General features: G+C 36.7%; 1 protein-coding gene across 1 annotated transcript; it reads right to left on the reverse strand.

The window, feature by feature from the left end:
- Positions 1–12,019: 12,019 nt before the first annotated feature.
- LOC149827672 (uncharacterized) lies at positions 12,020–21,696 on the reverse strand. Its single transcript, XM_090019550.1, has 2 exons — positions 21,516–21,696; positions 12,020–14,764 (listed from the first exon to the last, which is right to left on the reverse strand). The coding sequence occupies exon 2, from the start codon at positions 14,302–14,304 to the stop codon at positions 12,418–12,420; it is 1,887 nt and encodes a 628-aa protein (XP_089875676.1). The 5' UTR covers positions 14,305–14,764; positions 21,516–21,696; the 3' UTR covers positions 12,020–12,417.
- Between the last annotated feature and the right edge of the window lie 1,381 nt (positions 21,697–23,077).

Below are 23,077 nucleotides of genomic sequence, written 5' to 3' on the forward strand. Positions count from 1 at the left end.
GTTTTGTTGTTGCTTTTTGGCGGCCGAACGAGGGGAAAGAGTAGTTATGTGATGCGGATGAGCACAAGTGTTCAAAACACGGATCCGGTTCGGGTCGATAATAGGTAAGGAATGACCCGTTTCAGTACATTTGTCTACGCCCACGTCACAGAGACACGAGCCTGGCCTGGACCCGAACCAAATTGTATAAGGTCAGGATTTGGTAACAAAGGGAGGGGTCCGATTGACTACCTAGGTTTGCGAAATTTCTTACCAAACCTTGGCATGACTCGAACTTCAATTAAGGTTTATAATTTTTAATTGAAAACATTAAAATTTAAATCTTTTACCGAGTATGGACTGGATTTGATTTACAAAATTATGGTTTCCGTATAGAAAATTCAGGTGAATTTGAGTCCAAACCTGGTACCAGCACCTTTTGTTTGGATCTAAGGTCTGACCTGCCCAATTCTGACAAATGTCCCACCCTTTGACACCCCTGGAACAAGATCCGACGCAATGCACAACTTTGAATTTTTGTTGGAAAACAGGGTAGTTTTAACGAAAAATGGTTGTATTTTACAAAAAAATGTAGTTCTAAAAATGCCCTACAATTTATCAAATTCATCAAGTAGACAATATCGCAGATTCTCAATTTTTTCTTGATGCTTTTACCATCATAGGTGTAATTTTTTTATTTTTGCACTTACGTTATGATGCTAAAATAATACATCAATGAAACTCGTCAACCGAATCGCATATGAGGTTGCAATTTTTCAAAAACAATTATGAAATTTCAAACAATTTGTGAAACTCATGACCAGTTTCACGCGATTACACGCAAAAATCATAAAATCCTTTCAAGTGTTGTAGAAGTCAGTACCGTAATACTCATAAATTTTTTAGAGTTTTTAAGTAAATAAAAAGGGAGAATTTTTTACAATTATCCTGGAATTTAATTTAATTTGCTTTAAATAATCATTTTTTAGATAATTAATTAGCAATTACGTGTTCATAATAGTTAATTTATGAATTAAATATTTAGAGAGCATAAATTTAAATTATTCAACTATGAGATTTGGCCAAAAAAAGTAATTAAATATGGATCTTAATGAGAATATGATCAACACCCACTTACAAAATCCTGAACCATTAGAATTTACTTGTTCATAATTGATCTACTTTGAGAATTTTTAATATTTAGCTAATTGAAAATTTAAATTGATTATTTTGGAAAAAAACTAATTAATTAAGTAAATTAAATATTAATTATTAATTATGGTAAACTTGAACTTTTATGAGAATTAAGACACCATAGGGATTTAGATCTTGGTTTTGGATCAACCCAAACCAAATCCCAATGTAGTTATGGATTCAATTTTAAATATAAGAACCAAGCAATAGATCTATATTCATAATCTAAATGAATCTCATCACCTATCACATCAACTCCATTTCCAAAATCCTTTACCCATCAAATCAAACCTAAAATCCCAAAACTTCTCTGACATCACATCAACCCCACTTCCCAAATCTCTCACTCATCACATCCCAACCTCTCCCAAAAATCTCTCACCAATCTCAAACCTCGCACACTCCCATGCACTCTCTCTCTCTCTCATATAAATACCTCATTCTCCCTCTCTTTAATGCATCACCCTCCTTCACTCTCGAATCACACACTCTCTCAAGTTCCTCTTTCTAATACACACACTCTCTCAGTCGAGAGAGGTGGGTCATTAATCTCTAGGGTACATTTCAAATTTCATATCCACCAACTAATATCCATTCCAAACACAAATTTATTCAAACCATAAATTTAAATTGAATGTAATTTAAATGAATAATCAAATTTCAAGTTCAATAATTTTCATAAACATTAAACTCCTATAGCAGTAAGAATTTGGTCTACCCAATTAAATATAGTCGTTCTCTCTATCAAGTCGGTCCTGCTATCACTGAATCTTAGTACTTGAAAAAGGTTTTTTAAAAAAATAAAGTGAAGTTTTCATACCAGACTCTCTTAAAATTCAAGAGTAAATGTACAAATCAAATTAAACATGAGTTTAAGAGAAATCTAACAAGTAATTTATACTTTAAACAAGCTTGCAATATAACCAATTCAATTATTGAAAACCACATGCCACATAAACATTTAAGGATGCATGAATCAATTTAACTTGCATGAAGGACTTTTTAATTTAATTACTAAGTATTGCTTTTGAATGCATATATCTTTATTTCATGCATTACATTTAAGTTTCATGCATAAAACCCGTGAATACTAAAAACGGTCCAAAATCCTAAGGTACAAGGCAATTTCTAGTAATATCTTATAGCAAAGTTTATATTTTATTAACTAGGTCTCACACAAGTCTCTCGACCGATGTCGAAAATCATCACCCTAAATCAAAGCATTAGTAATCATCACTTAATGCCGGAACGAGGAGGGCATCATCACCCTTTGACGTCACTTTTTTGGTATACTAATAACGGCAGTTGAGTTAAACCACATCATCCTAAAGCAAAGTGGTGAAAGTTTCCTACAACCATTGCTAGGAACACGAACCATTCATCAGGTTCTTGAGATAAACAATACACACGGCGTTCAGTATCCTCATGATCCCTCATGACCGCCATACAAGAACCCAATTTTTTCAGAAGGCAACTAAGAAAGAACAATTAATTATACTATTTTAGTTTTTTTTTATTTAAGTTTTTTACTTAAAAACTTTATAAGCAAATACCTAATGTGGTTTATTACCCATTCTCAGTGTAAAATTTATACCATAAATGAAATTTAATCATAAATATTATTACATGACAATACATTTCATGATTTCATAACCAAGAGGACACAACACATCCTCAACAAGCTCACGAGTGGTTCAATCAAACCACCCCAAAATCCATGATTACCTATCGATTCTCTGTTCCATATTCATAGAACAATGTGCATTCATTTCATAAGAACTAAATACATATTTTTGTTCCTGGTAAAACGCAGGTCCATAACATAATCAAGAGAAACTCTGGATGTTTAACCTAAATTTTAAAAAATTGATTTTATGATTCACCAAACCCGATACGAAATACGAATTTAATTAGAAAATTCAGGTTTTGTGGATCTTAAAGAAAATCGGAAACTTTAATTACAATACTTAATCCAGTCTTATGGTCATCCCGGACAAAATTTATTTGATTTACTTACCAAAACTCCAGATTTAACTAATTTAAGAAAAACTTTCCATTTATCAATTAAAATCCTAGGTTTTAGATCGTGGTTGACAAAAAATCTTGATTCATTTAACTTAAATCCCATAATTAAATCATTTAACAGAAATTCTGATCTACCCAACAAAATTCCATCTTTAAATCCATTTTAAGTTATTGATTTGAACCCCATTCCATATAAATCCAAAAAAAAAAACCGACATTCAGTTTAAAGGTATAACAAAGAGATATTCAAACTCAAATTTTCTTTTTTGTAAAAAAATCCCATGCAGAATTGTTTGGCCGGAAAATCGTTCGGCATTACCTAGTTTATAAAAACAATTGGGTCTTTAGCGTAACCGCAATCGGACAGAAAATTTAGATCGTAAGGTACCTGTAATAAATAGGAAAATTTCAGGTCTTATGGTGATGACGATAACTAAAAGAAGTCAGAACATCAACTGAACAAGATAATAAAAAATTCATACCATAAACTGAATGTGATAACAGGGAAAGCATTTCAAATCACCAGATAAACATGATAACAATATATATATATTCAACCCATTCTAACGTGATACAGGGTTGGGGCAGGACATCATATTCATGCAGAACCCTTTTCAGCAAGTCGATCAATCCAAAAAAAAAAACCCAACCCATAGCGCCTGTGGATTTCGGACAGACCCTTGGGTTCAGTTATGCCCAACAAGAATTGGGTCCAAACCAATTCATGTATTCAGTTCGACATGAATCCTTTAAACCATCAACCAGTTTAACCTAAACTCAAAAGTAAATTTGTCATGGAGCATATAAATAAAAATTATCAACACATGTAAACATTTAAAGAAAATTTTATACACAAATATGAGGAAGCAGGTTATATGTCCCCCGCCTGAAGACGCACTGTTTGCTACAATGTGTGTTCGGGGTTCCCAATGAGAGCCATGTATGTAAGCACGTGCAGCTCGCATCGCATCCCTATGTTTGTCAGCTTGGAGTCCGGTGCAGTTGCAAAGACTTAAGTACCCTTTCTGCCATTGGTGTCATAAAACAACGATTCTAGAAAAGAAGCGGTTGCAAAGACTTAAGTACCCCGAAGATGGTTATTTAAGACCCAATCCCTGCACTGCAGGATTATCTGGGGAAAAAAATCCCCCCTGAAGAAGGCCATGAATATCAACCCTCTCTCTCTTCTCTTTTTGCCTCTGTGCACATCCAGTAGATGATCCTACACTGCTTCATCAAACACCAACTGACCTGCACACTAATTGTAGCATGGTTCAACTTAATGAGGTGTGGAGCCTGATTCAAAGTTTTTTCCCTTACAGGAGGGGGGTCCAGGGGCTCCCCCTGGCATGGGTCCCGCTGCGCATTCAACGGGCGGCGGTTCTGCAGGGGCCACCCATGACGGGGGTCTCTAGGGGGGCAACACCCTCAGAAGAAAAAAAAATTGAGCCTTGTATAAATTCTTTCTTTTCTTTTCCTCTTGTAACTATCGAAAAAGAGCAATAAAGTTTTTCCTCAAGGCGGCCATGGTTTTTTACATACTCTCGGATTTGAGGGGAGGTTTTTCCATGTAAATCTGTGTGTCATTGTGTTTTGTTTGATCGTTCTTGTTTATTGTTTACTTCAGTTGTTTCTTGCTCGCGGTTTTTGTAACACCCTTTCTCGCCATTGGTGTCATGAAATGACAATTCTATAAAAGGACAAATCATGCATTGCCCTCAGTGTCATTTGTTTTGTGATAGGCCCTAACTTCAGCCAGGTAGTGGCTCTATATCCGAAATGTCGGCTCCCACATCGGCTTCGTTGTCTCCTCTCACTACACCAAATACTACTTTGCTTCACCTAAGTAGTTGACCTTGTGACGAAGGATCTTGCTGACACGCTTCTTGGCCCATTGTGCTACCGGGACCCTCTACAGGATAGGAGCGCATTGTGGAATGCTACGTTCTAGATCCCCCTTATTTGCATGGAATGTTTCAGGTTGCACACATGAAACACCGGGAGCACCTTGAATTATGGGGGTAGGTCCAGCTTATATGCTAGGTTGTCCACTTTTTTTGTGCTGGTAAATGGTCCTTCGTACTTTCTGATCAATCTGTGGTGCCATCCACAAAAGATGCTTGTGCGATCTGGGTAAAGTTTTATCAACACCTGGTCCCCAACATAAAACCCAGTAGGCCACCGATGTTTGTCCACCCACTTCTTTATTCTCTTGGCCGCTTTGTGCAGAAATGCCTTTGTCAGCTTGGTCTGCTCGTGCCAATCTTGAACAAACTAATAGACAAAAGATGACATTTCCTTCTATATAGTAACTCCACCGATGAAGTCTGAGGCGTTAAAGGGTGCTTTAGAAGGATGGATAATGCCTGCCTTCAATATCTCGTCCAGCTGCCTACATAGCTCATTTAATTCAATCAACTTCATGTGATAAGGTATCATGGCAGGGGGCTTTGTTCTACGAGTCAACTCTAACTTGTGGTCGGCCTTGTGTCTCAGTGGAAGACGCTTTGGCAGTCCCGGGGGCATCACTCCCTGAAACTCAACTAAGTGGGGCAAGAGTCAGCGGCACTACTGTTTTCACCTTTCCTTCTTTGGTGTGCATGACGACTAGAAATGTCTGCTCTCCCCACTTGACACCCTTCTTCAATTGTATAATGGATAGCATTGAAGACTTACCTTCAAGAGTAAGGCACTGCACCGTGTGTGAAGAGTTTGGCCCCATGATTGTCATTGATTTAAACTTCGACAACATCATCTCATTCTTATTGTGAAGAAACTCCATACCCAAAATCATTTGGAAGTCATCCATAGACACCACTAAGAAGTTGGCTTTGCCGGCCCAACTCTTAATTTGGATAACCACATCCCTTGTTTCACCAAGGATTGGCTTGGCCTTAGAGTTCAGCATCTTGATGGCCCTCTGTTTTGGCCTAGGCTTCAGGCTCAACTACTCTGTCTATTCCCACGAAACAAAGTTATGTGTGAGTCTACCATTGTCATAATAAACTTCTTATTTGCAATGACTTTGAGATACACGAGTTCTTTGTTAACCGGCATGCTCTCGACTACACAGCTTCTAACTGCGTTTATGGTCTGCATGACTCCTATCCGAATCACAACCAACCTGTTTTTATTGTTATTGCTACGCTTTTTGTAATTCAGTCACTTGTCAGAATAGTGTTGGGTCAACACCTCACCTTTATTATCGTGTTGATTCTCTTTCTTGCCTCTGTGGTCTGACTTCTTTCTAACTTTAGTCGATGGAGTGAAGGACTTGCACTGTGTATTCACTAGTCACTCGGTCATCACATACACATCTTCTAAAGTCTCGGGATTGCTCCTTTCTACTTTGGATTGTGCCCAAGGTTGTAGTTCCACAATAAACCAGTTGAGTTTGTCTTCATCCAACATATTGGGTATGTCTAGCATGAGCTTATAGAACGTTCTGATGTATTCTATCAAGGCTCTAGTGTGTTTAAGTTTTGACACCATCCGATAAGTTTGTCGTTGTATATTCTTCGACATAAAGTAGTTTCGTAGCTCAATTTTGAAGGCTTTAAAGGTATCAATTATGCAGTGCTCTCTTTTCATGTTGCTATGTTTCTGTCTCCACCAGGCTATAGTATCTCCAACAAGTAGAGCTATTATTGCCTTCACTCTGAGGTCATCAACTAATACATTCTGAATGTCTAAGTAATCTTTCATCTGGAACAGAAAGTTCTCTATGGCCTTGTGATCATGCATATATTTTGCATTTTATACATATATTTTTATGTATAATCCATAACAAATTATATTAAAAACTCATTCATATCAATGTTTTTAAGAAACTGCTTTGAAATTCAAAATAAAGATAAAATTGCATATTTAAATCCTTTCTTGCATTTTTTAGTATTTTGACTAGTTGCCTATATGAGATAATAGTCAATTCTGTTCATTTTTTAAACTCATCAAAGTGTCTAAATTCATACTTCAGAGACTTCAAAAATCATGCTCATAACTCTTTGGACTCCTTATCTACAACTACAAACGCTAAAAGAAATATTTCGCTAAAAGGATCAATACTATGAGCCAACAACAATATACTCATATATTTTTCTTTTAGAAATGTGTCATCTACCATAAGAATTGGAAGACACACTTTTAGAACATGTACTTAAATTGATATTTCCTATCATTCTTAATGAATCTTATTATTCTTAGGTTTCTCGTTATCAAATGATCCAAAAAGTCAAGAAGCTTATTGAAGGGCTCTTCATATAAACCATATAGTCCTTCATTCATATGTTCACATCTATGTCATGTTTGTTTATAACTAATCTCTATATCTTCCTTATGACTGAAGTCATTGATAAATTCTTTTAGAGTCATCTTCAGGTTATCATGCAAGTGTTTGGGAATAACACCTACAATCCACGTGACAAACATCTTTTTTTCACTCAAAGGTTGCCATTGATCTACCATATATATATTCTCTTTTTTGCTTCTTTACTTGATAGAACACTACTTTGCACACCTTTATGCAATGAATCTTTTAGAGGTAATCACCCATAGTCTGTTGGTTTTTTCTTGTGCATACGATACTCACTTTATTACAACTACTTTTCACAAATTTTGATTTATAGTTATTTCTGATCACATGATCTTTCAATAACTCATGACAATATTTTAGAGCATTAAACATTTGTCTGACAATGATGTCTTCATCATTTGAGCTTGTTGTTAGCCATTAGAAAAAGTTATGATCATTAAGTTTTTTGTTAAGCAACTCGCAAATCAATTGAGATGCCTTTACTTTAATGATTTTCAATTGTTCTTCATTGTATGAAAATCCATTAAATGAGAATTTATTCAACTATGTCTCATTAGTATAAAAACATAAAACAATTATGTTGCCCAATAAATGCTCATATAGCTTATACAATATACCAAAGGTTCAACTTTTCAATTATCATTTGTGCATCATTTGTGTATGTCATTAATTGTCTCATGTCATCAGTGTCTTGCTCATCTCTTATCATTTTTGAGCCATCCTCATCTGACATGGTATAGTCATCATCATCATATGATTCTCCATTATCAACGTGATTGCTACTATGACTAATTGGTTGTTCAGATGCATAAACTAAATCAAAAGTCATCATATTTGTCACTTCATTTGCTTTCATGCATGCAACATTCTTACATTTTTAATTTTCACAATTAACCATAAAAATAACGCATTCATCATCACGCCTATATCTCAAGCATAAATTACAAAGTCCAATAACTTGTACCTGGTTATGTCATATACCTTAAAAGTTTGGATGTTATCAAAATTATTGCTATGAAGATCAATAGCACTGGTTTACTGACATAGTTTTACATCTTCTGCAGTGATCCTTTGATTATGTATACAACATCAGTTGTTCATGGAGGTTCTTCATTGCCCGCACGTCGAACATCTATATCTCTAATTTGTCCAGGCAATTGCATGCCCTCTGCGTGCATGTTAAGAACATCAATATCATGTATTGTTTTGGGATAGTTGGATCTTCACCAAATGATTGAGCTCAATAGATGGTGCCTGAGATATATGCATATTCTCCATAGGATTCTCATCATTCTCATAATTCACTGTTTCTTGTACATCACTTTCAATTGATTCTTATTTATATAAGAAAACAATTGCTCCTTGTTTAACTTTGCAAGTCTCCAAGTAAACATTACCATCAAATAATATTGATTCTACATTGTCATCATCCAAAACATCTATCCATATTTGTTGGATATCTACATTTAAAGAATAAATATATTGGAGGCTCGATAACTCTTTCGCATATCCAGTTTTATGAGATATTAAAGCTACAAATTCTTTAAAGTTATTCTTTTTAGAGACCACTATAGAGATCTTCAGTTAATGTGATTAGTGTTATAATAGTGTATTTTAACTCTTTCAAAGATCATTATTAACTACATATACCAACCACATAACATATCATTTATCTAATGAAAATAGCATGTGATAAAAAGGTCATCCAACCTATCATGCATATATTCAATTAACAAAACTATCTATAACAATCACTCTAAAAACCAACTACATACAAAAACTCTAACTCCTACTGAATGTTTGTGTATAGTGAACCCTAATTTCATCACACTAATTAGATGCTTGTGTACAATTGTGTATAGTCAACCCTAACCCTATTACCCCAAGATAAAAACCATCAAATATTAAATAAAGAATAAGAAAACAAACATAAATCATCTACAGTACCAATATATATATATATATATACATATATAAATGAAAAAACCTTAAAATAGTAAATCCTAAATGAAAATTTGGGTGCTAGATATTAAATAAAACATAAGCAAACATATATAAATCTTTCACTGCAACAACCAAATATAAATACTACAAGGTCGTATTATATATATATATATATATATATATATATATATATATATGTGTGTGTGTGTGTGTGTGTGTGTGTGTGTGTGTGTGAAACTCACTTTAAGACCTAACCGAAAGACAAAAAAGTTAACCAAAAAGATGTAACCTTGCTGAAATACTGCAAGACACATGAATCACCCAAAAAAGCAATGAGGAGAGGGAAAAAGATTAGGGTTCGAATGAGAAACAAAAAAAAATATTGCAATGACTTTATATATGAATCAACAAGCATGCAAAAGTAGAGGACATTTACAATAAGTATTTGTGAATGTCAACGGATATTTGCAGAGGTTCACAGGTTATATTTGCGAAGGTCGTATTATCTTTGTAGAGATCTCATCAAAGTGTGAACGTCGAGGACATTCGCAACATATATTTGTAAAAGTCAACAAACATTTATGCACCTCCTCAAGGAGTATTTAGTTAAAGGAGGTTCACAAGTTATGTTGGTGAAGGTCGTAATCTATTTATAGAGGTCTCATTAGAGTGCGAACGTCAGGAACATTCGCAATAGGTCGTAATCTATTTTGAGTTTTTACTTATGTGAGGTTCGTAGGTTATATTCACGAATATTGTACTGTATTTGTGAATGTTGTATTGTATTTGCAGATGTTTACAAAATCTCCTCTTCATTGAAAGGTTGCAAGCTAAATGTCCTTTTCATTGAAAGGTTGCAAGCTTCTTACAGCGTACCTATATATTGTGTGAACCTCAACAGGTCCACATTCGTGAAGAGCAAAAATGTCTTAAAAATTTTGGGCATCAGCAAGTTTGGATATGAAGAGGATTTTGTCAAATTTTCAAGTATTTCGAGAAACGCTTCATTTTGCAAAGACAGTACTGTCATTTTCCAACTTAGAAAAGCTATTTACTTGGGATCTATGATAGAGAAATTAGGAAAGCTAAATAGTGATGAAAGAGAGAGAGAGATTCCTACAATTATATTCTATCATCATCGCACATCTCACCTTGAGAACAGTGAAAGTGGGCCCCTTGCACATCTCCATCAAGCGTGACATGGGATTGAATGTAATCAAAGAATCGGCTATGTACAATATGACCTGATCTGCTCTCATATTGATGTCTCTTACGCCCAATTCAGAGAGGCACATGTATTTAGCTGTTCAGGATTGGAACCGTTCATCCCTACTAAAGGTGGCAGCTTCTTAAAAAACTATAAGAGAGTAAAAATTAAACTACTTAACGATACTGCACTAGGTATGAGTTATGACCCTTTTTTATTTTTCCTGTTTTTTCTGCACTTGGCAATTGGGCCGTATGTTCAAGTTCTTGGTCAAATTGGGTCCTTGTGCCATTCACAACCCAGTCACCATACAGATTGGCAAACAGAAGCTTAGTAAAGCCAACCTATACAATCCCAAGATCCCCAATGAATATCAAAAGCTGCACTACTCAAACATAACAGACTTGAGCTAAGAACAATATTGGCATACTCTAAAAACTCAGACATTTGAACGTGTTTGATTCACTTTGGATCCCAAATCACAAATCCGAAATGGGTAGGGATAGTAAATGGAACATGGAGACTAAAAATCCAGCAAGCAATTCTCATGTGCTGATGGATGCTGCAACTGATATACACAATGTTATCAGTATCCGTGCATATCAGCCGATACACATCGTATCAGCAGAAATTCGATACGCTGCAGGCCTGAATCTGCTATTTTTTAATAATTGTAAAAAATATTTTTTAATACTATTTTTAATTATATTTTAATGGTTTTAACGTGTCATGTTATGATTGACATGTTATAATTTTTTTTTGTTTTTTGGTTGATACAGAATGATTCATTTGAGTATCGGTATCAGCCGATACAGCTGAATTGGTGGCCCAACGATTCAGGGCCGATACCGATATTGACAACATTGGATATACAGCAGCAGATTCACTGTGCACATCATGCAGATCATTTATCCACGCTGCCATGAAGTTTTGGAACTGAACTTGGCAGAACATACAATTTTGACATTGGGTTCTTTTCCTCAGCACAAACAATGCCATCTAAAATTCTGCATACGGAAATTTGATTTAGGAGACTCATGTTTCTGAATTTTCTGATATGGGCCTCTATTTTTTCTGGAAACTCCCAAAACAAAGTTCAACTTTTACCATTGACCATTAACTCAGGTTAAATTTCTGTTAAATTGAGTCAAATGAATAAGATACCAACCCTTCTCTTTCCTATGGAGGATAAATAAGTATTTTGAAATCCAAAGGGCAATACAGAAAACTCAAAAGAATCATAGTTTCCCATATTGGACATTAACCTGTGGTCTCCATTTGGCAGATTTTAGGAAACCTGTGGCCCATATCAGGAAATTCAGAAAAGTGAACCCATTTTTGCAATCAGGGGCAAAAGCTTGGCCTCTAAATGGGATTTTCCCTTTTTCATATCATACCATGCCATTTTATAGGCAACAAATATCAACACAGGACATCAAATTACAACAGATTTTATAAAAGATGACCACCTCAAATCTTTCTACACAGCTATAGCCTCTCCATGCTTTACTATTTGGAACCACCACCACCCCACTACCAAGAAGATTTTCTGAATTTGTCAGCACAAAAAGCCAAACGACATGAAAAATACTGAACAAAGTGAGGAGCTCAAGCTTCTGCTGATGAACCATTTTCAAGAGCTTGTGCAACAATCCCATATCCTTCCAGAAGGTACAAAGCAATGCATCTTTAATAAATGTTGTTAGTTAAGAAAGGAAAATGGGTTCATTCTGGGAAGATACAATTACAACAGACCTCAGCTCAAAGAGATCTGCTCCAGAAGTTGTGCTTGGCATTTTTTCCTAGTGTGGCCTGATTGATGGCAACGCCCACAATTCACAATCCGCTTCGCTCGATTAATGCTCTCTGCCCAAACAAGCTTCTTTTTCGGGCGTCCAGGCGGTCGACGAGTCTTTGGCGGACGAATGACAATATCAACACTAGCACCACCATCTTTGTTCCCTTCTGCTCTTTCCTTCCAAAGGCTCCTATCTGGGATTGGGTGTACAATTTGTGAATAAGTCTCACGGTAACTTGCAACTGTGAAGCAAGATTCTGAAAACAGGTGAGCATTTTGACCACAAGACAGAAGAGCAGCAGTAGCATGCGCACATGGTAGGCCAAAGAGCTGCCAGCGGCTACACGAACAACAGCGACTCCTTATGTCCACAATATTTGTCCGCTCTGTAGATACGATTTCGAATTCGACTTCGTTTGCACGAAGGACTTGGTAACAACGAGAATCAGTAATAGCTTCTGACATATGCTTCTCGGCCGATGGTACAAGTACTGTAGACCATGCCATACCTCTATCGCGGCATTCGTTAAAGCAGTCCGCTAGCCGATTGCGGAAAAATTCCACTATCTGGATTATTGGAAGATATTGAGCATCACTAACCCACGAACTCAATAGTTGAGTTATACCTAAAGTAAGATGGCGATATCGTACTCCTTCAAAATATGCCACAGCCCACAGCCTAGGTGGATAACGATGAATCCACTGGACAGAGTCTCCTGAAATCTCTTCCATCTCCACCAGTCTTGCTCCAAATTCCACTGGTGTAAGCGAATATGCAGCATTCCAGAATAGGTTGAGCAATTTTGTGTTCTTAAAGTCATCACGAAATTTCTCACTAAGATAGCGCAAACAAAATCCATGGAATGCAGTTGGGAAATGTGTCTCTACTGCATCTACAATCCCGTGTTGCCTGTCAGATAACACTGTCAATCTGGGCATGTTCTCTGTGTTGACACCAAGAAGTTTGCGCAACTCTGATAGGAACCACATCCAATTCTCATCTGATTCAACATCAACTATGCCAAATGCCAGAGGAAAGACTGAGTCATCACCGTCAACAGCAGCGGCACAAAGTAAAGTCCCCAAGTACTTGCTTTTGATATATGCCCTCTCTAGTTCCAAGAGGGGCCGACAACCATTTATAAAGCCATAGATTGATGCCCGAAAAGAAATAAAAAGGCGATGGAAGTGATTTTCTTGCCCAGTGGCAACAACCAAAGCTATACTTCCAGGGTTTGTCTTCCTAAGCTGCTCACAATATGCAGGAAGAAGGCGAAATCCTTCTTCATAAGATCCATGAACTGCAGCCATGCTTCGTTCCTTACCACGCCAGGCTTGCATATACGAAACAGCGACCCCATGCTGTTGACGTATGTCTCTCAATATGTCCTTTGGCTTGTACCGTGGATTATCTCTAAGACGTGCCTCAACAGATTTTGCAACCCAACCCACAGATGCCTGCTGATGACGTGAGTTACAAACTCCTTCACAGGTGTGTTCTCCACGCAGAGTCCTTATTGTAAAGGCTGGGCCACCTGAACACTTTGCAGCATGTACACGCCAAGGACATCCCTCCTTCGCACACTTAGCTATCACACGACATCTATCTGACTTGACCATTCGAAGATCAAAGTGAAAAGCTATTGCAGTTTCTTTTAGTGTTCTTCGACAAGTATCTACATCTGCAAACTCCTGGCCTATCAATAAAGCTTGGGAAAGAGCTTGATGATCAACTCCAGAAGGATGATCAATCAAAGATTGATCTTCAGTAAAAGGTTGCTCACTAGATATGTCAATCAAGGATTCATCTTCGGTTAAAGGTTGCTTACTAGATAGCATTTCCATCAAAACAGGACAATAGCCACTCCACTACCACAACCATACAAAGATCTGATTCCTAAAAATTCTCATGTAATAAAATCCTTGTACTTTTGAGGATGGTCAAAAATGAAACCTCCCTCTATCATAGCATTCAAAGCATGCACTCAATGAACATCCTACCACCACCAAATGAAGCCCACAACCCAAAGAAGAACACAATTATCCACGGAAACCAGTCTTTATGGGATACCCTCAAGTTTGGCGCTGCTAGAACTATCCCAGAATCTGCACAGACAGAATCTGCACAGAGGTGGAAAGAGTAAGAACTATGCAATAAAGAAACTTCAATCCCGCCAAAAGATTGGAGTCATGCCAAGTAAAGAAAGCTCCTATTTATTGTCAGTTGGATAATGCTGAAGAGAAGCTTAAGTTGCATGAGAGGCCCTCTAGCTGATATACACAAGTGAATGGGGCACCCAAAATTCTGCAAGGAGCAAATTTGTTAGTTTCAAAATTGAGCTGAACCCATCATTAATCTGATAAAACCAGAACACAGGGAAAGAAAACATAGCAAAAGAATGGAGACATGGGTAAAAATTCAAGTTGTCTCCCAGACCCGACCAAGTCAAATATGTCAATGACTATAAGACACGTTTTTTATGACAATCTTCAAAAGGAAATAATCCAAAATGTGGCATAAAACAAAATGTACAACCAACTGGCTGTAAAATAAAACTTGTGACAAACCGTATGGCCTGAATAAACAAAAATTAAACTCCAATACATATGACACCAGATATCAAAATATAACATCACTAACAAATAGTGCCACGTATGCATCTATCCAATATAATGAGCATCGTCATTGTCACTTTTGTTTTTGTGAGGCACATTTGTCATTTTTATTTATAGGATTTAACATGATACTATACAAAACAGCGTATTTGCTCCTAATTGAGGGCTTAGATCAAACTCTCTCTCTCTCGTTTATGGAGGTTTCCCAATTTACTCTCACTCGTGTGAGTGACGAGGGCATTATGACAAAATTTGTAGACATTCTTAAAAAGACATCAACACCCAGCAATAACCTGTCATTTTTAAAAAGTTTCTAAAGCAAGACATTTTTGTGCACCAATGCCCCTCTTTCGTCTTTAAGTAGTACAGATAAACATTCCAAATATGATTTCCATGGTGCTACAATTGAGCATCTAATGAATCTCATTAAACGGTGTGTTTCCTGACCATAGAAAATATCAACCTAGTCACGGTTTTGCTGCCCAAAATCAAAGAGCTGGGCAGTTCTTGGATCCAGATGTTCTGAGATTCCTGAATGGAGATCGGAGATCCCACATCACATCTGGAATGAAAACGGAATCTGCATAAGCTTGTAATCTTCTCACTGCAACTTGTCATGTTTCTGTAGGAGCAATGAAAGAGGAATAAAGTATATTGGTTGATACTTGAAGCAGGTTGCTGATGATTTTGTGCTTTGCAATTCCGTGAGGGACAGATAAAGTTCTTTGGGTGTACCAAGAGAATCATGCAAGAGAAAAAATCTACTTTGTGAAAACTGACCTGCTGATAAGCTAGTGAAAAAATGATGGCAGGCTTCTAAGGAGGAACATGTAGATGAAGATCCCCATCAAAAAGCCTTTATTATCAAATGACTTCATCAAACACTATCACCACATTCTTCCAAATTGTAACTATCATTTGGTAGTAGAAGTCCTGGTCATTTAAGTGATGGGGAATTATGAGCTTCAAGTGAGCTTCAAATAACAAGAAACCCTCTGATATATTTAAATGGTTGAATTGAGAAACGAAAAGGAGTTCATAGAGTTGACACTAGCCTCCAATCAGTCACTCAACGAGGAGTTTCAGTTACAAATTTGATAAACTATGCACTACCCTCAAGCTCAAAAATGAGCTCAATCAGGAGATTGTCATTGGCTCATCCAGCCATGATGATCCTCCCCAGTTCATCATGATCAAGGCCAAAGACTTTTTTTTCTTACATTGAATTAGACTATGTAATAATTAACAGGATTAGCCTACCCAAAATATGATCTAGTTCACATACTTAGAGTGGACCATACGAACAGGAAAATTTATGTACATGGAAATATGTAAAGTTATATAACTCTGCAAGTTAGTTTAAAAAAAAATATAACTCTGCAAGTTGCTCTTGCAAATTGTTTGTCTGCTTTACTTTCGCACAAAAATATTATGCAACCTTGCCCAGTGGTCTCAAGTTCCATTTTACCCCTATCAATAACCTTGGAGCTGATGCTGATGCTGGTGCTGCCCGTGGATCTTTTGAATGTTTTACCTTGTTGCCTTTCATTGAATGTTCTTCAAATTTAACACAGCTGGTCATTGTGGAATGTATCTTTGTAATATTTAGTGGTGTGATGTGTATCTTCTCATAGATTAAAATAAAGTTCTGAGTTGCCAAAATTTCAAATTAGTACCGTACTTAGATATTAATGTTGAGCCAGACGCTACTTGGAATGCAGCAGCCATTGTTCAAGTCCATATAAAAATTAACTTTGAGTCTATTGATACAAGTTTTAACCATGAAATTAGTTTCAGCTTTCAGGTTAAGATGTACATGCAATTATATGAGGACCTATGTCACCTGGGTACAGGTACGATGGGTATGACACGGCAATTTTAAAAGATGAGGGTACGGTATGGCTAAATATATATTCAATGTTTTGAGGGTCCTTACTTGAATGGTTGAACCTTAATATAAAAGGAACTGAGTCTCGATCATATGTGGATCTATGTTTTATCCTTTTATATTAAGGTTCAATATAAAAGGGGCCTTTCCCACCATCTCTCTCTCAATATAAATATAAAAGGAAATGGGTCTGGATCTTATGTAGATCCATGAACCCAGCCCATTTTATATTAAGGTTCAGGGCCTCTCTCTCTCTCTCTCTCTCTCTCTCTCTCTCTCTCTCTCTCTCTCTCTCTCTCTCTCTCTCTCTCTCTCTATATATATATATATATATATATATATATATATATATATATATATATCCAGGAAAGAGGACGAGAAGACAAAGACGACGAAGGAGGGGCCAAGTGAAGATCCAGACCCACCGCCTCTCTCTCTCTCTCTCTGGCAGATTGGAAGAAGAAGAAAATGGTTTTGGTTATGCTCTCTCTCCTCCTCCTCTACTTTTTCTTCCTCCTTTTCCTCTTCCTCTTTCGTCTTCTTCTTCCTTCTCCTCTCTCTCTTTCTTTTTTTTTATTCTTCTTCTTCTTCCCCCTGCCTTTCACTGACATTAAAAAGATAACAAAAAAAGAAAAAGAAAAGAGACAGAGATAGAGAGTTGGGGTTCGGGTTGGGTCCCAAATGGACTTGACCCAGGCGCAGCACGTACCCGGTACCCATCCCCATGTCGACGCATGTCAACACAGGTACTCCACCTGTTTTGGCGTGTTGCGGTTACATAGACAAAGACAAAAAATTTATCTTTCCCATCAGCTTTGGTTGTTTTTATACTCTGTGGAGGAGGACACAATATTTTGGACACAAATTCTTGGTAGAAATCAAACATGGGATTAGAAATCCAATGTTATAATCCATTTTGTAAAAGACATGGAGCCTAAGATCCTCACTGTGACCTTTCAATCTAAGATCATAGGATCTTAGATCACCTAGGATCTTAGATCCGAGGCATTCAACACACCCTTAGAATAAATCAACCTATATCCGTAGCCATAGATATCACTGATATTTTAAAAATATCATGGTTTTTTGCATGGTTCTATCATTATATTTCATGATCTTTTGTTTTTTCTTATTCTATATCTACATATGATTTTTTATTTCTTATTTTTGTATTCTTACAAAAAGTTTCTACCTGTTTGTGCATTTTACTGAGAAATACTATCAAAACCTATTCTTCTTCTTCACATTAGAGTTTATAGTTTCATTTTCACTGTCAATATTATACTGGGATTGTAGAAAGATCCTATAATAGCACAAGAATGTCTTGCCAAAATTCTTGTCAAGGTCGATATCTTGACAATGGTATGTACAAATGCATAAGTATTGTGCCATAAGGCAAAAAACGTATGCGAAAATGAAATTTCAACATATATGAGGATAAACTCGCCTTAACCAACCTTTGTCCTGAAATGAAGATACCCAAAAAGGTGTAAACATACATACCTAACAAAATATCTTTTGTTATCAAAAACATTTTTTGCAGCATCATATGCCATGTAGTCAAACTATAACTTGTAGATCCATAAGATTTCATACGGTTATGCACTCATCCACCAGGTTTGTGATGACTCATTACGTTTGACTGGTGAAGCACATCCATGAGCCCCATCCACACTGTAGATCCATAAGCATTTTATTTACATCATGACAAAAATATAGTTGGCAAACCCGACAAGTCGAATCGCCAGAGTCGACTCGGATCAGACTCCTAATGGTTCACCGATTCAGGTTACCGATCCTAATGCCGATTATAATTTTTTTATCATGTATTTTATGATTTTAATGCACAATTCTTATATAAAGTAACTTGTTATGAAGAATCTAATATTGTTCAACGAAAAAAGTTAATAACCATGTATAATTATATGTTTTTGTAACTTAACTGTTGACATATTAGCTTGAAGTTTAGTTATTTACATGTATTGTTCATGTGCTTACACTATAAAATATAGAGTCCTGACTCATCTGAGTCACTGAGTCAACCTGCTGATGTGCGAGTCAAGGATTGGGCGATCCAAACCCGAGTCACGAGTTTGCCAACTATGGACAAAAATACTAGTCTTCTGACACCTAAATTTTGTATTCAAGCCCCTTGAGCGGAAAGTAACACCAAAAGTTCAGGCACAATTTCCACCTCTGCCCAAAATAATACAGTGACCTTTGTCAGTGAATGGTCGAATTGTCTCATTAAGGGCCGACATGGACCCAACTAATATCAACAAAACTAACACGTCATCTAGAATTAGATACTTGTCTACCATAGTTTTTGTCAGTCTCCAAACTCATTAATTACAGACTGGCACTATTGCTTGGTGTTTCAACGTTGGAATATAAGGAGATCTACATAGATAAAAAGGTAATTCCAAAATTTTGCAACTAAGAATGTCATCAGCCCAGCTCTAAACAAAAAGACATGAAAAACAAAGACCTGTTCAAACCTGAAACGCAAATAGTTTAATATCTTTTCGCATCAAATCTTATCTTAGACCTCCATCCTAAGTGAGAGATGAAGGCTAGGATTGATTCTATTTTGAAACAAACTTGTAGCTGTTTGCAGCAAAATAACATGAGCAACTGAGCACAATAACAGCCATCAAGATAATGGTTCTCAATCCAGATGAAAGGTAATCTTCAGACCACTTGACTTCTCTAGGGCCACACATATCTTAAGTGAGTGCTTGGAAACAAAACAAGATATTTGATTTTCTGGTTTGTATTTTTACTGGTTTTTAAAACCTTAGATGTTTTTTTTTAATTTGTGTTTGTACGCATTTTAAATTCTAGAAAAAAAAAGAATGTTTGACTGCTTATCTAAAATTATTGATTTTCACTCTCTTATGACTGTTAGTAGATTGTTTTACAAAACAAGTAATTCAAAAATAGAATTTGCAAAAGGTAATTTCTAAATTAGCCCAACCATCCTCCTCCCAACCCACACACACACACCATAGTGCAACTTAATACAAGAGGTACTCAGAACCAGCAATAATAAAATTATAGAGTGACACTAGAAAATTTGAATATGGTTATCAACTTCTTGCCTACTCTTTCCCAAAATGAATTATTCAAAACCTCATCATAGAAGCTTGTTTAGCTAAAAAAATAACATGTTGAACTCAAAAAGGTGCCAAAAACATCAAAATTAAAATAAAACAATGCAATTCTAATTATATGATTCCATCTCTTTTGACGCATTTCAACGAACAGATGACATGCAACTCCATTCTTCATTCAACCAAAAAGAAAGTCATCGAGAGTAAAGAAATGCCTCCCTTTGGTGCAGCAGGAGATGGAGAAGTTATTTCTATAATTTTAACAAATAATTGGCCCACAATATGCAAAGTTTCTCTCAAATCACCAAATGGCATTGATTTTGCTGGTGGTAACTCCAAGGATCAGAAACAGATGGGCCTGAATTTTACAATAACCATCAAGAAAGCTCAATGAGAGAGAGAGAAAGAGTCTATCACAGGAACGCCATTTTGGTTGCATGTCCCTGGTGACACTAACCTGCCGTGCTATGACACACTAACATGACCCGGACATGTATGAACATTGTTTTAATATTTTTAATAATTTTCAATTATATTTTAATAAAATTCATTTTATATGTTAGAATATCAGCATAGGTTTTTATTATTAAACAATTAAATCCTCGTACCCTATCTGTGTGGCGTGCTTGTGTCACACTTCTGGTCGTACTCGTATCCTTGTGACATAGGTGCCCATGAAGAGTTGATGTGAAACGGTCCTATGGTGGACTGTGGAGGAATAGAAGGTAGAAAACCAAGGCAGCACAAGAGAAAATGCCAAAAAGTGGATGTAATCGGGCAAGAAAGTGGCAGCCCCTCTTTTCAGATAATTCGTTTCAGGAGAAAGCTTCAAATCTTTTTGTTCTTCCAACTATTAGTCGAAACCAATTTGAAATTTTATATATCTTTTGCTAACCGAACACCTAGAAATGAAAATTTCTGGAACTTTCACTTTCAAATACCCTGTTTATCCAGACAAACAGGTCCAAATAAGGATTCTTTCGCATTAATACCATAGAGCTAAAACGGAGGGCTCTTCTGCATTCACATCATTAAAGGCCGATTCTGACTCATATTATCATGGGCACAATCCCTAAAACAACAAATTCTCTTACAGCATTGAATCTAACTTAACATAAGCCCAACCCTAACTCTACTTAGAAAAGGAGAGCTCTTCTCGTGAAAACCCCTAAAAAACTAATGACGTCGCGAGCAATGCTCGGTATAACAATAAAACAACGAAGAAAACCCTTGTCCGTCCAATTCCGTGCAAAAATGGAGAAAAAATGAATATGAAGGCAAAAAGAACAGCAACAACAACCATAGTAAATACCAAAAGCCCAGAACACACTGCATCTTTCAGAACCCCATAAATTCTCCGAGTGCGGAAAACACGAAACCCCAACAACCCAATATCGAAAAAAAAGAGGGAGCAAGGGGGGAAAAAAGATTGGGGGTACCTGAGTGCCTAAAGAATCAGGAAGAGATTTTCGTGGGGATCTTCGAGAAATGTGAGATCGGTAGAGGGATTCCGTCGCTCCCGCCGGTATCCGGAACCCTAACCCTAATTGGAGCTCGCGAGCAGAACCAGAAGAGAGAGAGAGAGAGAGAATGATGAGGGTATTTAAGAAATTCTGAGTTGCTTTTGCCGATGACGTTCGGTCGTGGGAATTCCTAGAGATCGTTCGGGGACTGGATAGAGGCCGTACGGGTCCTACGACTATCCTTGGTCTCATGTATATGGATCTTCTAGTACCTGTATCCGTTACCCGAAAAAAAGGGTGTGAACAGATGGATTGAGCACTGTAGTGAGGGAAGACAACGGGTTTGTGTCTTTTTATTGGATGTGATATAACTAATAGCATCCGTTTTTTCAATCTCCAAGTGGGTTCATTGACACCCAAGCCCACCTGGTGGGAGTAGATCTTGGAATGAAGGGGTCAGCACCTTCTCTCCAAGCCCGAGATTTGATTATGTTTAAGAAATATACACTAACCTGTAGTGGATCTATGAGTGAATTGATAACTTGCTCAATCTCAGTCCTTATAACAAGATAACTCAGGTGTACTATCTGCTCTCAATAAAGTACCTTCCCCTGGGGTGGCCTTCAAATATCTAAGTAATTTCATTGTTGTTGTCCAATGTGGTTCACAGGTTCATGCCTGAATTGACTAAGAATATGTATTGAGAATGTGATATCGGGACGAGTAATAGTAAGATATATGAATCTCCCTACAAGCCTTTGATATATTGTTGGATCTTTCAGAACTTCTCCCATATGATCCAACTCGAGATGTTGTTCCATAGGAATATCATTGGGTTTCGATCCTAGATACCCAACCTCTTTTAAGAGATCCAAAACATATTTTCTTTGGTTCAGAAAAAAATTTGTTTGGATCTGGCCATTTCAATGCCTAAAAAATAAAGTTCTTAAGTCTAGTGATGATGGATTCATCATTATCAATGATGATTACATTATCAACATAAACAAGGACAAAAACCTTCTTTTCTCTCAAGATGAATGAAAATAAAGAGTAATTTGCCATGGAATGTTTAAAAACTGTCTACTTGAGAGCATCCAAGAACTCTCCAAGCCATTGTCTTGGCCATTGTCTTGATGCGTGTTTAAGCTCATATATGGACTTATTTAAATGACATACAAGTGTGCCTCCTTTTTGTTCATATCCCAATGGCATTTTCATATAGATTTCTTCTAAATCCCTATGTAAAAACATTTTGTTAACGTCTAGTTGATATAATGGTCAACAATTTGTGGTAGATATGGACATAAAACATCTCATGATGACCAATTTTGCTATTGGTGCAAAAGTATCATGATAATATGTCCCTTCCTGTTGTGTGTATCCTTTAGCAATCAATCACGATTTGCACATCTCAATTGATCTGTCAGACTTGTATTTTATTTTGAAGACCCAATTGCATCCAATGGCCTTTTTATTGGGAGACAATTTGGTAACAGTCCACGTGTCATTGGCTTCCAATGCCTTAACCTTAGCTTCCA

Source organism: Nuphar pumila, chromosome 10, assembly GCF_984573655.1.
Source record: "Nuphar pumila chromosome 10, dmNupPumi1.hap1.1, whole genome shotgun sequence".
Lineage (NCBI taxonomy): Eukaryota > Viridiplantae > Streptophyta > Magnoliopsida > Nymphaeales > Nymphaeaceae > Nuphar > Nuphar pumila.

Excerpts from the sequence above, each read along its gene's own strand:
- LOC149827672 (XM_090019550.1), bottom strand. The coding sequence starts at position 14,304 with ATGGAAATGCTATCTAGTAAGCAACCTTTAACCGAAGATGAATCCTTG.